This window comes from Eptatretus burgeri, chromosome 5, assembly GCF_056783735.1.
Source record: "Eptatretus burgeri isolate ZD-2024b chromosome 5, Ebu_testis_v1, whole genome shotgun sequence".
In the NCBI taxonomy this organism is placed as follows: domain Eukaryota; kingdom Metazoa; phylum Chordata; class Myxini; order Myxiniformes; family Myxinidae; genus Eptatretus; species Eptatretus burgeri.
In genome coordinates, this window is record NC_140965.1 from 13982231 (window position 1) to 13998972 (window position 16742).

At 48.1% G+C, this 16742-nt stretch overlaps 1 protein-coding gene across 3 annotated transcripts in view; it reads right to left on the reverse strand.

Moving 5' to 3' along the window:
* GOLGB1 (golgin B1) overlaps positions 1-16026 on the reverse strand; it is a 124483-nt gene extending 108457 nt beyond the window's left edge. For 2 of the 3 annotated variants that reach the window (XM_085880780.1, XM_085880778.1), the window contains exons 1-2: positions 15915-16026; positions 3750-3856 (exon numbers count right to left, since the gene is read on the reverse strand). In XM_085880780.1, the coding sequence (XP_085736906.1) occupies positions 3750-3833 (84 nt within the window). In that variant the 5' untranslated portion in view covers positions 3834-3856; positions 15915-16026. The remainder of the gene's footprint in view (positions 1-3749; positions 3857-15914) is intronic. The other variant, XM_085880779.1, reaches the window with a different exon arrangement.
* Between the last annotated feature and the right edge of the window lie 716 nt (positions 16027-16742).

Consider the following 16742-nt stretch of genomic DNA (forward strand, 5'->3'; position numbering starts at 1 on the left):
GACTTGACCTGAGAGTATTTTTACTGGAGTTAGGTCTTTAATTCCATTCATCGAGTTTAATTTACTTTGCACACACAACCTCTCCTTCAAGCAAGCATGCATTCCACAGAAATAACGGTGACGTTAACAGAGAGCTCATGTGCAGCAGCGCAGCGGCCCGTTCAAACTGCCATTCCTCAATGGACGCTTCATTTCAGACTCCTTAGTACTCAAACCATAATGCTAAAACATTCTTACGACTGCCACATCTTCCTAAAAATCCTCACAATAACACATGCTTGACCTCTTAAGCACAAACGCTTAAAGCACCTCACCACAACCATTCCAACCACTTCAACTCTTCACCACAAATACCACAGCAGCTTCCCCGACCGCACTACAACCACTACGAAATGCTGCAATCACAGTCGGTACCCAGGACGCTCACCACAGTCCTTTAAGGATGCCAGGGAACAACAGACATAACCCACCATGATGGATGCTTGGGGTTGGAACAGATTGGCCTATAGCTCAGAGCACAAGTATGTGCTAGGGTATGTTCAATGTCGTCTGGGTAGCCCTGGCGCTCTGCTAAATAGTGACCCTCATTTGAAGCCCAGTGCACGTTTGTGGCCGGAGAGCGTTCCCAAAAACCCGCAGCCCATGTTCATCTTGGAGCTCCGTCGCATGGCTGGGTTCAGGGGTAAATGAGACCATTTTTGGCTTCCAGGCTTGGTGGGGTGGGGATACTTCTTGGGGAGGCATCTGTGCACCAATGGGATTGCTCGGATACACCAACAGAGCGTTTTGTTCCATTTTTGGCTCCTTCACCCAGGCTCTATAAAAATAGCTGCGAAATAATCCTTGAGTCAGTCAGTCTCGAGTCAGTTTCCGCAAGAGGTCAGAATCTTCTGGGTGTGAGGCACCTGGACCAGGAGGAGAGTCCAGACCGACCTGAACAGTGGCACGAGGGGAAAGGTGGAGCGAAAGCGCTGAGTAGGCGGAATTCTAGACGACGATCGACGTAGTAATTACACATACAGATTTTCTCACACACCACGTTAAGGTATCATCTCACACATTCCCTCTCCCATCTACTGTCTCGTCTGCTGTAAATGCACAAAACTAAAACACCTCTTCACTCTCCCGATTCTGCATTACATTTGCATCTCATTACACTTCATTTTGCACCTCCTCACTCACACACCATAAACACCCCCAGTTTTCTTCCCTCCTCCCCCTCGTAAGCGACTGGGTTGCGTTGGTCCATCGTCCACGCCAGGTATTCAAGAAGTCGTTCACACCTCTAACTTTCATCTCTCTCACCAGTCTGATTTCCTCAGGTGCATGTCTGATGGCACCTGTTAAGTAAGATTAAAGATAAGATTGTAGAAGTTTAATTTCAGTTTAGCTCTGCCCTGTGTCTTCTCTTTGAAAATGAATGCATTTATTTTGCCACACCTCATCAATCCTTGCTTTCTCCTGCTGTACACCTTGCTAAATAAAACCCTTTATTATTGTGCCACATGACCTTCATCCTCTCTTCCTGCCCAGGCTGGAGTTCGTCAAGGCAGCGTTCTGGGCCCTGTTCTTTTTCTGGTTTTCATCAATGATCTCTGACTCTAGAAAATCCTCTTTATCTCTTTGCTGATGACTCCTCCCTCTGCCGTACCATCTGTCATCCCTCAGACCAGTAAGCAGCAGCTTCTTTTCTCTCTGCAGATCTGGGTAAAATCACAAACTGATCCAACACGTGGAACATGTCTTTCAATCCGGACAAATCTCAGACTCTCACTATGTCTCCCTGAAAGAACCGTCTGGAAAGAGAGGGAAAGAGAGGGAAAGAGAGGGAAAGAGAGGGAAAGAGAGGGAAAGAGAGGGAAAGAGAGGGAAAGAGAGGGAAAGAGAGGGAAAGAGAGGGAAAGAGAGGGAAAGAGAGGGAAAGAGAGGGAAAGAGAGGGAAAGAGAGGGAAAGAGAGGGAAAGAGAGGGAAAGAGAGGGAAAGAGAGGGAAAGAGAGGGAAAGAGAGGGAAAGAGAGGGAAAGAGAGGGAAAGAGAGGGAAAGAGAGGGAAAGAGAGGGAAAGAGAGGGAAAGAGAGGGAAAGAGAGGGAAAGAGAGGGAAAGAGAGGGAAAGAGAGGGAAAGAGAGGGAAAGAGAGGGAAAGAGAGGGAAAGAGAAGGATAAAAAGGTCCAAGTGGTCTCAAGCTCTAAATGGTCAAGGGTCAAATCTGTCTGAAGGGTGTTAAGGTCTGAGGGGTCTCAAGGGACTTATGCTTGTGTAAAGGTCTTTTTTTATATACATTGTCGAGGCTCATATGAGAGCTAACACACAACACACAACAAGGAGGGCAAGAGACAAGAGGGGTGGGAGAAGGAAGGACAAAACAACGAGGAAAGAGGGACATTAGGAGATCTGTGGAAGGGAGAGGGATGGGGTGGGGAACATGGGGTAAACAATGAGGATGAGTGTGGGAGTTCTAGGGGTCAAAAGGGTGTCAAACATCTGAATTGTGAAGGGATCTAAAGGTGTCTAAAGTGTTAAAATGGTCTTAAAGGTAAAAGGGGTCTAATGGGTCTTGTGGATCTTATGGGGTCTTAAAGGGTATTCATCGGTTGAAGGGGTCTCAACAGTCGAAAGGGTCAAAAAGTACATTCTAATAGTACGTAATTAATAGACATGTAGTCACGCTGCTTCAGAGATGGACTGACTGTGTTTTTCGTTTTTCCTTCAAAACATCAATATTTATTTGTAATTGCGTGGGAAGAGAAACGCGAATGAGTAACACTGCAATCAAAAGGAAATTTAGAAATTGTAATACCCTCTGCCTCCACCACAAGGTGGTGCGACACGGTACACATTTACATTGCGAATTTATGCTCCACCCCCCCCCCCCACCCCCCACACACCCCAGCGTGAGGCTGCAGCCACGTAGTAACATGTGTGTATGTGTATATATATATATATATATATATATATATATATATATATATATATATATATATATGTGAATGTATCCATTGGAACCATACTCTGTGCAGAGCGTTAGTGCTGCCGAAGCAGGCATCACCATTTTTCTCAGATGGCCAAACAGATCTTCGTGAAACTTTCAGAGGTTCATCAATGAGTACTGGGGAGTGTTTCACGCCAACAAATTTCTTCTTTCAATTTTGAAGAAATAAGTTGGACCCATTCCTTAGTGGGTGGAGAGAAGTGCTTTTGGCCCCCAGAAATAAATAAATAAACAAATAAAAAAAAATTTTAATTATAACTTTCTTCAAAATGCCAACAGAATAAGAACAGCGCCGGCAAACACCGGGTACCACTGCTGGTGTTAAATATATATATATATATATATATATATATATATATATATATATATATATATATATATATATATATATATATTTGGTCAAGACAGTGGTCAAGCAAATTGAGATAATCACTTAAACATGACAAAATAGTTAAACTTTCAAAATGGTGAAATGAAATCTAATATGCTATGTTTTTGATGCCGAAGTGGATCCCAGGATGAATGTTTCTCTACAAGAGAGTTTGCCGTGTGGGACGGAACTTGTGGTGGGTACCAAAACTCCAGTAAGTTATCATTGTGCAACATCAGGATTAACATGGGGATCAAAATAAAATTAAAGGATGGATTGCACATACCATCATTCCTGACACTCTAATTCAATAACTATTTCAAATGTGAAAGCATCAACGTTTAAAAGAAAATGTGGATGCGGAACACAGGATACTTCAGTTTCTTACCGTGCTTTGTGAAGACAAGCCGCCGTCATCCTGTATGGGAGACCCCGCAACACCCTGCGCAATGCTAGATAGGCGGTTCCACATTGCTGGAGGTCACCAGCTCAGAGCTTGGGAGGAGGTAGGGCAGACAGAGAATGCTGTAGGTCAACCACAATTAACATACACGTCACGATAGATAAACTGAAAAAATACAGCATGGAAACTTAATGATGTTCAAAGAACGAGAGACCCAAATTATTATGACTTCACATGCAGCCTGTAGCTTATGGCTGCATCATCGCTGGGAGCACAGCTGTGCCGCCGATAGAAGGTGCCCCCTGTTCCCAGGGAGCTGGTACTCATTTGATGACCTCAGAAGGATGACAGGCCAAGTCAACCCAACTGGTGTTATTTACTGGCATGACAGGAGCTCAAACTCAAGACATTGAGATCTTAAGCCAACCACCTTAACCATCGACCGAACACCAGGTTTGAGACCCAAATTAAAGGTCGAGATGGCCAATGTTTTTCAGTGACCGCACTCTACCCGATGTCTTCCTCTCCTCTCCCTCCAAACGCATACGATAAACTTTCGAACCAAAGAGCGGAGGTGTGGCTGGGATCCAAAGGCAGATTAAGATTTATTTATTTTCCGAAGCCCTGAGCACAAATAACATTGCCCCACCCCGGCACTCGATTAAAAACATGAATGTATCAAAATGCATCAATAGATATGTCCCATCGGATATTTACACACTGCATTAATAACTCGGATGCACTCCAGGGAGGTGCTGACTTCATGCCGTGACGTTATATCTTCATGCCGATTTTGGTGAAGATCCAGAAACTAAAATGCTTCAAGTGATTCTTCATCATTGAGGGTTCGAGCAAAAAACAATATACAGCATAATATTTCAAAAAGTTGTGGACGATTTATGACAAAACTAGGTGGATGGGTTGTATCGGTGACAAGAACATGAGGATTAGATTTTGGTTCAGGTACGGATCCAGATCCGGTCCATCAGTGGGATACAAAACAAACTGTTCAGTCTGGCGGAGGTATGTGCTCTACTGAGTACCATTCTTTGCTCTGGAGTAGTTTCATTTACTCTTGCTTCTGACTTTAATTCTCTATCCCTAATTAGCGTCAGCTGCTTCTGCTCTCTGGTTACACCTATCGTTGATCCGGATAGAATCACCTGACGCGTGAAAGCCGCTTCTACCTCTCAACTGAAGTCTGTCGAGCGTTGTGCCTGCTTTTCCTCTTTCGATGTGCTTCCTTTTCTCTGCTCACGTGATTATTCCAATCAACACGTCTGTGTGTTTGTCTGTTTGTCTGCAGAATAACTCCACAATACGAGCAGCTAGAATTGCCAAGTGTGGCACAGAACGTCATATTATATACACACAGATGTGATTAAAGCAATACTCGGCTATGACACGCCGGTCTGTGGCTATGACATGGGTAAATGTGGTCCTGTACTAAATTTCATTACAATTACGTCTATGCAAACATGCATCGTACAACACTACTTCCAGTGGGGTTGAGGATTGCAAGTCATATTAAATGGGCATTTCAACTCGTCCATAAACACAGGATCTTTGCGAGTGACATGAAACGTGATGAAGTTTCAGTTTCATTGATCTTGTAGACTTTCGTTTACCAAGAACGATGCAAGTTCCTACTCACTTTAAAACCTGACAATTGCTACGGGACATCTTTCTCAGATCAAACACTAACTGAAACTGCCTGAGCTACATCTGCCTGCTGCCTTTGCAAGCCGTATCCATGCCACCATCATGCAGAGTTCGATGAACTCCAAATTCATATCATGTTTATAAAGGCATTAACAGGGTTTCCAATCGCTGAATCCTTTGACAAAGGTGTGTCTGTGTACTTTGATCGAAAGGAGTTTGCGGGCGAAGGAGTAAACATTTCCAGAAGATGGTGGGTGAATAAATAAATCAGTCCCACCTGTTGGATACACCGTTGGGTGGCCGACAAGAAAACAGATCTTCAGACAGCATACGAGTCTTTCATCCGATCACCTGAGCGTAACAAGATAATTTCTTCATGACAGGCACCTGAACTCTTTACCCAAGTCATCTAGTTCCAACGAGTTGTGGCTGATTTCTGGGGACATTCACGATCACATTCACTCCAAACATCCCTATCCTGCATGGCTTTCCGAACCTCAACGAGACAGCTTGGTTGCATCCTTTACCCCATCTATCCAGCACATGAGCAATCCATAAACTTCTGCAACTGTTATCGATGTTGTTCCAAAATGCTGAATTGCGACCAAATCGATCTGCTTTGATAGGGTCGGAACCAACCGGCAACCAATCCCAGCTGGTCTGCTTCTCGCAGGCCGTGATCTGGGAACTTCCACCTCATGTTCTGCCAAACCAGCATAGTGTCTGTCTGTCTCTGTCTCTGTCTCTCCTTGAAGTAGTGATTAGTTGTTGGTATCTGTTGTAGCACAGTAACCCCATTTAACCTCTTTTGCTTGCTTCACCTTTCTCTTAGCACTCCTGCTTAAGTAATGCCGATGCAAACTGCATTTTGTAAATAAATACCAAGTACTGCAATTATCCCCACACTTTTAGAAAGAAAAAAAAAACACGTGGCGGATATGATAATCAGCTCCGTCCGTCCATCACGATATCTGCTTCTAATCGGTTGTGCAGAAATTCACCAAACTCTGTAGTTATGATCACCACCATCTCGGCAAGAAACTGCGAGGGCGGCATCCTTTTTGCCAACGCCTCCTGGGGCCAAAAGATGCAGTTACCAGCAAATTATTTTAATAAAACCTTGTAAATATGCAAGCAATATTAGGGGATGCATGAAATATGGAACGATTTTTTGTGTTTCTACCCCCGGTTCATGCCACAGGGGGTGGGTCGGGACGTCGGGTCACGTGGGTCAAAACAGATGATTTTTTTTTCTTTCTTTCTTTTAACTCAAAAATGTGATATTGGCTCATTTCTGGTGGAACTTTTTGCCATCTCTCAACTTTGTTTTCGGTGGGAAGCGTGGGGATTTGCGATGGCGGGCCATTGACTTCGTTCTCGTTTCTCGTTTCCACCCCCGTTTGAATTCTATGCATCGTACCAATCATACACCGAGTCATTCAGGTCAGGTCAGGTATGGGAGCATGTGCCAGAACAGCGCGTCGCTGCGTCCACTTTCCGCCGGTACTCCAGGGGCCTCCGTCTGGCCATCCCCCAGGCAGATGCCAGGCCCATCCCCATCTCCTTGAGATGATGGTCAACCTGCTGCAACCATGAGGCACGTGGTCGGCCCACTGGCCTCCTCCACTCATGAGACTCCCTCGCTGAGAGAATCTGGTGAGCAGGATCAGCGTCAGGAAAACGAGGCACATGTCCATACAGCCGCAGCTGACGCTCACGGACTATGCAGGTAACAAATCTCATCCGAGTCTCTCTCAGCAACCGCTCGTTGGACACAAAATCCGACCAGCGATAGCCAAGGATTCTCCGAAGAGACCTGGTACCAAAGGAATTAAGTCTCCGTCTCAGATCCTTGGTCAAAGTCCAAGTCTCGCACCCATAGAGCAAGACTGGAAGTACCAAGGACCTGAAGACTCGGACTTTCGTCCTCCCGCACAGGTACCGGCAGCGCCACACCCCATGATCCAGTGAGTCCATGACTCCCCAGGCCCGACCCAGACGTCTATTGACCTCCGGCTCACAACCTGCGGAGACATGAATATCACTGCCAAGGTAAGCGAATCTATCCACGACCTCAACATCCTCACCACAAACAGACACAGACAGGACAGCTGCATCCAAGATGTCACCGAAAGCCTGGATCTTAGTTTTGACCCAAGAAATCCGTAATCCCAATGGCTCCGACTCCTCATTCAGCACCTCGAGGGCCCCCAAGAGGATGTCTAAAGTCTCCGCAAAGATGACTGCATCATCTGCAAAATCAAGGTCCAAGATCTTGACATTGCCAAACGATGCACCGCAACTTGATCTCTCCGACATCCTCCCAAAAATCCAGTCCATACAAGTGCTGAAAAATGTGGGGGCAAGTACACATCCCTGACGAACTCCAGTAACAACTGGAAATAAGTCAGAGATGGTACCACCACACTTCACAGCACTCTCAGTACCAGAGTAGAGTTCAGACATCAGATCGATCAGTTTCGGTGGCACCCCACGAAGACCAAGAATCCTCCAGAGGACATCCCGATTCACTGAATCGAACGCTTTACAGAGATCAACATAGGCTGCAAGCAGCCCCTGCCGAAACTCTCGTCTGCGTTCGGTGAGGACACGAAGTGCAAGGATACGGTCAATCGTTGACCTCTTTGGTGTAAAGCCTGACTGCTCTGGACGCTGGTGCTCAAGCAGATGGTGGCGAACCCTATCAAGAATTATCCGAGCAAAGACCTTGCCCGGCACTGAGAGCAGCGTCACCCCTCGGTAGTTGTTGCAGTCTTGGCGATCACCCTTCCCTTTCCAGAGAGGGACAACAAGGCCCCTTTTCCAGTCAGTTGGGATGATGCCTGTGTTCCAGGCAGAGCACAAAACTGCATGCAACGACACGAGAGCAGCATTTCCACCAGCCTTGAGAAGTTCAGCATGGATGCCACAGATCCCTGGAGCTTTGCCCCGTTTCAACTGGTTCACCGCAGCCCGTGTTTCCACAAGCGATGGTGGACCACAGTTGATTCGAGGGTCAGCAACAGGGATTGTAACACCCTTGACGTCCAACTCGACAGCTGGGGGATCAGCCTGGTACAACCGCTCAAAGTAACCGGCCCAGCGGGCCTTCACTTCAGACTCCTCTGTCAAGAGCCTACCACTCTCTGCTCGAACTGCAGTGCTCCGAGGGATGGGCTTGGATGAACGTAATGCGCGAATTCCCCTGTAAGCGGGACGAGAATCACCTGTCCACAGGTGATGCTCTACCCCTCACAGATTCCTCGCACATAGGCCTCCTTGTCCACCCTCAGTGCACGTACAGTTTTACGCCTCAGCTCCCTGAACAGCTCAGCTCTGCCATTCAGCCTGGCCCTGCGACTCTGGTCAATGGTATCCAGTGTCCCTTGAGAGACAAAATTCTTCTTTGCCCTGCGGTGAACTCCAAGGCATCCACCGGCAACATCAAGGACGGTGGTCTTGAAGGTGCTCCACAACTCTTCAGGACCGCCCAAAGCACCCAGACCCCCCAAGTGTCCACTCAGCCTGTTCGCAAACTCCTCAGCTACTCTCTCATCCCTGAGCTTGGCAACATCCAGCCTAGGCTGGGATGGTACCATTCTCCAGGATTTAAGGTGCAGCTTTAGAGTTGCTACAACAAGCCTGTGGTCAGTATTGAGGAACTGAGCACTCCGGTAGACCCTGCAGTTCTGGATCATCCTCCAACGACCGTCAATGAGGACATGGTCAATCTCCTTTGCCACACCGCCAGCGTTGGAATACCAAGTCCAGCGATGAGCTTGCGGGCGCTGAAACCATGAACCAGCCACCCTAAGTCCATCACTTCTTGCAAAGTCAAGGAACTTAGTGCTATTCTGGTTCATAGTTCCTGACCCATGGGGACCAACACACACCTCATAACCATCCCTATCAGTTCCAGTCGATGCATTGAAATCCCCCAAGACTAGAAGTGTATCTCGTCTGGGGCACTGATCAACCACAGACTCGAGTGTGGCGTAGAATGTGTCCTTCACGGTGAGATCACTCGCCTCAGTCGGAGCATAAATAGAGACCAGGGAAATGACACCTAAGGAGTGATGAATCCTTAATCTCATAATACGCTCGTTGACCGGTGTTACCTCAATTATCATTGGGGTCAGCTTATTGGACACAGCTACAGCAACTCCTTGGGTATGGTAACCATCAGAGCGACCAGACCAATAGTAGGTGTAACCACCCACCTTGATCTCGCCGCAATCCGGTCTCCGAACCTCAGAGAGAGAGCTGCAATCCCGATGTCCAAACGCTTGAGCTCAGATGATAACAGAGACAGGTGATCATCCTCTCTTAGGGATAGGACATTCCAGGCACCCACCCGAAGGGACCGCCTCAGGTTAACCCAAGGAGACCGCCGTCTGGTGGACGACACCTCAGCACCACTCCGACACACTCTCCCGCAATCTGACCCAGGGATGTTACCCCGTGGTTTCCCTCCTATCAAAGATTGGGGTCCCGAAGGCTTTGCCCCAATCCTGTCATCCGGTGAGCTGCCCTGCGAAGGGAAGCTGCACAGGAGGTACTCCCACGGAGTGGGTTTTCAGATTTATTTGCGTTTTTGCGTTTTGCGGAATGAAGCGTTTTACGGTGGCCGGAGTGCAAATCCTGCCACCAACCTCCTAATAAGAAGTAACCCAACTGCAGGAGGACGTCCGCAGACACGGTTGGGCACTAGATATGGATGGCCGTTGGCTCACAAGGAGCTCCTCCGCCCTTTGACAGGTTTTGTTTTTAATCCTGCTGGGTGTCCATATCCAAACACCCTCCTCACCAGAAAACCTGGTGGGGGAGACGGTTTAGTCGCCGACAACCCGACCATGGAACAGGTTAGTACAGGTTTACATGGTACCTGTAGCAGGTTACAGATCGAACCTGACCTGACTATAATTGGTAGTCATTGGTAGTGTGTGTGTGTGTGTGTGTGTGTGTGTGTGTGTGTGTGTGTGTGTGTGTGTGTGTGTGTGTGTGTGTGTGTGTGTGTGTGTGTGTGTGTGTGTGTGTGTGTGTGTGTGTGTGTGTGTGTGTGTGTGTGTGTGTGTGTGTGTGTGTGTCCGTGTGTGTGTGTGTGTGTGTGCTACCAAACACTTAGAAATTGTATTCAGTTAATGTTAAACACAAATATCTATTTAAGAGTATCAACTGTGTTTACTCTTTTCGCTATCATAGCAGTGTGTTCATTTTCCCGGAGGGTTGAGGGGGCTAATGGCCAGGGCCGCTGGACTGGGACCCCGATGGCCCGTCCGTTAATCCATCCCTGCTGGGATCAGAACGTGCAAGTAAACAGGCTTTTGACCTTAAATTACAGGGACAATTGCCTTTCATAATAGTGTTGCGGTTGTGGAAATTCACAAAACACCATTCAGGTTCCCCAGAGATCAGATATTTTGATAAGTATGTGTTTCAGGTTAGAATCCCCACCGATGTGTAAAGGGATGTGAACCTTTGAGGTAGCCATTTTTCTTTCTCTATCTTTTATTTTAAATCAACACAACATCCTCATCATCGACAAACAACGCCATCTTCGCAACCCAGCATCTCCTACAACACGAAACAAACAGCAACCATCATCTCCTCACCATCGACAAACAACGCCATCTTCGCAACCCAGCATCTCAGACAACACAAAACAAACAGCAACCGTCATCTCCTCACCATTGACGAACAACGCCACCTCCACCCCAACAGGCGAATGGCTGCGGTGCGAGCCGATTTGCATAAACCGATCAAAAGAGAAGCACATGAAGCGGGACCCGTAGCGCCAATGGCCACGTGGGCAGTGTCATGGGCACGGGCACCGGGGAAAAGGGCCCGTGGTGCCAGCCTGTCAAGTGAGCATCGAGGGGGAGTAGCCGTGGAGGGCACTTCCCAGATCTTAGGGAGCTGGTAGACTCGGAGACAGCCTGAGGGCCCGGGGGTTCCATGGTTTGAGATTTGGCAGAGGGGACGTTCCTGCCAAGTGAGCCACGCTGCCCAGCCACGAAACCGTGCAAGGGCATGAAGGGAAAATTTGAGGGCAAGGCCCAAATTTGTAAGGACACCAACAGAGGCGACGAGAATCTTGGTTGGTAGAACCAATAGTTTAAGTGACAGGCGTTTTTGGAAAGCCCCGGGGCAGTTTAAAGTGTGATAAACATTAGGGTAGATAGGGAAATGTACCCCTTCGCACCATCCATCCCTTCGCTCTCGGTGGGCCGCTGGACTCACCGTGGTGAAAGATCGCTGAGATCTGAGGGAGGCCATTCTGAGGCTTCATTGGGCCTCGAGACAGGACGCTAGCCTCTCCCTTATTCCCCTCCAGGAAGGGAACGTAGGGGTTGGGAGTAGGGTAGGATGACCATAGGTTAGTCGGACAAAGACAGCAAGGGGGTTAGGGACGATTTATAGAAGGAAAAGAAAAATAACAAAAATAAGATGGGGCTAAATTTGGTTTTGTGCTGCAAGTTAAGGGAGTGGGTATGGACAGAGACAGGCAAAGGCGATAGGTTGGGGGGAGATGGTAGGTGAGGTCTAAACCCGCCTTCGGGGCGGCTGGCACCACCACACTCCTTCCACAAACCTCATGGAACGAGACCAGAGGCCGGCCAGCTTCGCATGCCGGCCTGTTTGTGCAACAGCAGCCTGTTTCGGCCTTACCTTGCCATGCCTTGTTTGCCTGCCCCTGCCATGACCCCATGACTGCTACCCTTCTTGCATTTTCCCCTGTGTCCATCCATCTCCATGTGCGCCAGGATCAGCGTGTTTTGCAAGGACTACCCTGCAGGCAGCCGCACACGGGGACTGCATTGGTGCAGCCCATGAACAGTTTTGTGTTTTGCATCCATCCAGTCCATTTGTGTGTTTTGCATCTTCCATCTGCTTGCGTCCATGTCCATCCAGTTCATCGCAGGGAGGAGCCAGGGACTGCATTGGGCAGCCGGCTACCTCCCTGTACATCTGCATTCATTTCATGAGTCAGAGACTGCATTTGGGCAGCCTGGCTCCCTGATTCAAAAATGGCCTGTGGGATGGCAGATAGCCGCCGGGTGAGGGTGAGTTGCCTTCCGCAGCTGAAGAACAACAAACAAAAAGAAGGAGGAACGTACCAGAAGGGGGGCGGTTTGAACACGGTCCCGAAGACGTCTTGCCTTCAAGCTGCTGAGCACTCACCCACCTGAATAACTGTTGACATTTGCTATGCGTTCTTTGCCACAGAGTCCATCAGTTCTGGGCCATGGTTTAGTGTAAAATTATAAGGTTAAGGTAAAAATTGTAAAAGAGTATTGCTCCCCCTGCATGTTTGTCGTAGCGCCGGTAATGGAGATAAGTTGTCTGAATGAGTGGGCTTGTTTAGTTAGTTACGCAGCCCATAGGTTATTTATTTTTGGGACACGGATACAAAAAATGTCACACTCAGGGATCTGAAGGTAAAATGTACTCGGGGAGAACTTACACATGAAGGCACACGAAAATTTGACGACTCGGGACGAGTCTGTAAAAAGGGGAGGGGGTAGTGTTGCGGTTGTGGAAATTCACAAAACATCATTCTGGTTCCCCAGAGATCAGATATTTTGATAAGTATGTGTTTCAGGTTAGAATCCCCACCGATGTGTAAAGGGATTTGTTCGTGTGCCGGGCTGTGAACCTTTGAGGTAGCCATTTTTCTTTCTCTAGCTTTTATTTTAAAACAACACAACATCCTCCTCATCGACAAACAATGCCATCTTCGCAACCCAGCATCTCCTACAACACAAAACAAACAGCAACCGTCATCTCCTCACCATCGACGAACAACGCCACCTCCACCCCACCAGGCGAACGACCACGGTGCGAGCCGATTTGCATAAACGGATCAAAAGAGGGCTTCCCTGGCACCAACCTGTGATGTCGAGAATGGGGTTTCCCAGCGAGGGGTGAAAGTTCGGAGGTGAAGAGTGAGCGGGCCCGACCTTGGGTGAGAGTTGAAGGGGCAGCTCGCCCCCCACCTATAAAAGGATGGAGCTCGACGTAGCAGAAGTAAGCATATTCGCTCTCTGGAGACGAGGAGATTCCCGGAGAGAGAAGAAGGGAGCGCCAGACGAGAGTCGGACGTCGTCGGAGAACAGCCGGAGAGGAGAGCGTGCCAGAGGTCCCGCCAGCTGCGGTGGAGTTGAGCAAGCTGCGTCGTGGTCCGGGTGAACGGCCCTGAGACGGTCGAGCGACGCTGAGGTAGTGAACGGGACACGAAGAGCATCAACTCTAAAAGAGCAAAAGACCCGTTCACTCCTCCGAGCGCGTCACCGGCCAGGCCCGACCGACCAGGCCGCAGTGGAGACCGGACGACCGATGGGAACCGAGCAAGCCGCTCCCCAAGCTGCTCAAGCCGCCCGGCCGCTCAGCGACAGGCGCGTAGCGACACAAGGGCCAAGCAAGAGACACCAGGGGTCACCGACCCGAAGACCTTCAAGCCATCACAAGGGGCGGTCAGGTAACCTGCCTGGCCTCTTGTGAGCCTTCTGTCCTCCAGGCTCTGAGTTGGAATAAAGGCTCACAAGCCCGTTTCTTTTCTGGGGTTTTGTATGAAAGTGTTCTGTAGCACCTTGTCTTTATAAGTAGAATTGTTGGTTAAGTGTGTGCCTGTACATAATAGACAACGGCTGTAGGCTTTGCTTGTGTCATGTCCCCTTCCCCCATCGACTGCTCATTTGTAATATTAAATGCCCCCATTGTTTGAATGTCAATCTGCTCATTGCGTCATTTCCTCCCATTGACTTCCACGGCGCCGTTCGGGAAATTAGCTGGGAAATTAGCCAGCTATTAAAGCCAAATTAAAGTGGTCAATTGGTCCGACAGAACTTGGCGATTAACAACCGCTCGGCATCGCACACGGAACGAGCGCGCTTAGCGGCTCGTTCCCGTACGAGTTCCGTCGAGGTATAAATTCTCGCTACTTCTGTCTGCACGGATAATTAGGTATATCGAGATTCAGCGATTAACCATGTACCGCGTGGACAGAATATTGACAGTTTATGGTGCGTTAAGGCACCCGTAGCAGGTTTCCGGAGTTGTCAGGAAGCTATGACTGAATTCCGGTTTTCGGCGGACGCGCGACTGCGTTTGGGCCTTAAGCGGTCATGCGTGGCTGTCCGAACCGGGGAATTCGTAACAATATGAATGTTCTTTCCTCACAGTATAAAGATTTTACAGACTCTTAATTTAACCGCAAACTTTAGCTTGCTCTCACAAACCAATATAGCACTAGGTGGCATCTGACACCGACTGCTCATCCCATCAACAATAATTAAAAACACATCAACATCACAACGTATGAGCCCTTCGATGGAAAACAGCCGATAGTATTTCAAAATACAGGTATTTCAGGTGTTCCAGCAACTTGTGCGGTGAGAAATGTGAGCCGCTTGGTGACATCGAGTCACTTCGAGTGCTCGAGGTCCAAACGGCAAAGCAACACTTGAGAGACAAAGATCATCAGAATAACATCTCAACATTTACCACACCTTGAATTGCTAGAACATTGGATGGAATCAACAGAACGTTGATTGAAGTTTGCACCCAGAGGTGTGGGAAACGAGGAGAAACTGAGGTTTCGGGCATCAACTCTTCGTTGGAGCAAAAGAGGGGGGGGTGGAATAGGGTTGAGAGTAAGTCAGAGGTTCCCACGGCCTCTCAATCAACGTCCAGGTGATTCCATCCAGCGCTGTACCTGTCCGCCGAAGCAGAGTGACACTCGCCTTCACAAATTCTTCATTCTGCTCAAATCTTATTATTCTTTTGTAAGCAGTGTGTGTGTGTGTGTGTGTGTGTGTGTGTGTGTGTGTGTGTGTGTGTGTCATCAGTTGATGGGGCGCAGCTGTGCAATTGGTGCAGTGCCCTCTAAATTGGAGCAGGAATTTGGAATTTGTTCAGGGTGCCGGTGATAGCTCGCCTACTCTTGGCGGACACCGTAGTCCGATCTTTAACGTTCACCAACTAATGCCAGTAGACGGGACGCCAGTTGAACATCCATCCATCCATCCATCCATCCATCCGAAGGACGGCGCACGCATTGATGAATCTCCCTGCCCGTGAAACACCAGGACGGTAGTTTACAGCTGGGTCAGGATTCAAACCCCAGGCTGGAGAGCTTTATAGAGGAGAGTGTCCGTGTACCTGTAGGCTATCCTGCCAGCCTCATTATACGTTAAATGGGATAGCCTATCAATGTTCCCATTTTAACCTTCGGCTCATGATGCAGAGAGCCCCAGGTTCGAATCCCAAAACACCAAAATGCGTTTGTACATTGTAAGTCATGTAAAAAGTACATTGATGTCTACTAATGTCTTGACCTACTTGTTCAAGGTCCATGCACCTTTGACCACCGTTTGATAATAATCAACATTCAAACCATCATACAACATATTATCATTCCCCTCTTTTCGTGATCCCTCAACCCTGACCTCCAGACAACACACGGTTATTACACGGCGCCTTCCTGACCAGGTAAATAGCCCAAACACCTCGGCGAAGGTCCACCAGCAGGAACAACGCGGCCGAAATCAAGGTAGGATGACGAAGAGCCTCCAACTCTTGCCAGCAGCGGAAGTTACCTGCACGAGGACGTCACGCTGAACACGAGGGGGCGGAGCCACGCCTTGCATGACGTCACTTCCGTAAATAGCTCCAACTCTCACTCTCCCGTCAACATGAGCTTTCAGCTTTCTCAAAATTACAAGCAGTTACGTGTGCATCGGCTCTGTATCCCGTTGATAATTACGTATGTTTAATTAGCGCTTTTCAACGTACGTTCAATTATATTTTTTTAGGGAAAATTGCAGTGGCGGCTCCAGCAACTATTCGGGCGGTGTATAAATAACGATGCGTGTTTGTGCAAGTGAGCGTACGTACATTTTGTCGTAAATTAACGTGCCGTATTTTGTGTTCGTTATAATAAGCCATGTGATGACTGAAACTCGATAGGTGAACTGTCCAACCGTCCACCAGCTGTGTGACGTTTCACCTCGATTGTTACCATGACGACTGACGGATTTATTTATTTACTTATTTATTGAAGAGGATTAATTTTGCTGTTTTGTACTAAAAAAAACAAAAACCGACAGCAGGAGTGCGTGAGAGAACTCTTGTGACTAGATGTGCAGTATGTATACCTGCATTGCACAATTTGTTTATATCCCTTAAATCCCTTGAAACACAAGTAGGTTTATGTCCGGTAACCAGGTAACTTGGGTCATCGCACATGTTTTTTACCATCATGTAGGTCTACCTGAACATTTGTTGAAAGCAAGCACTGACAACGTTGACAGTAAC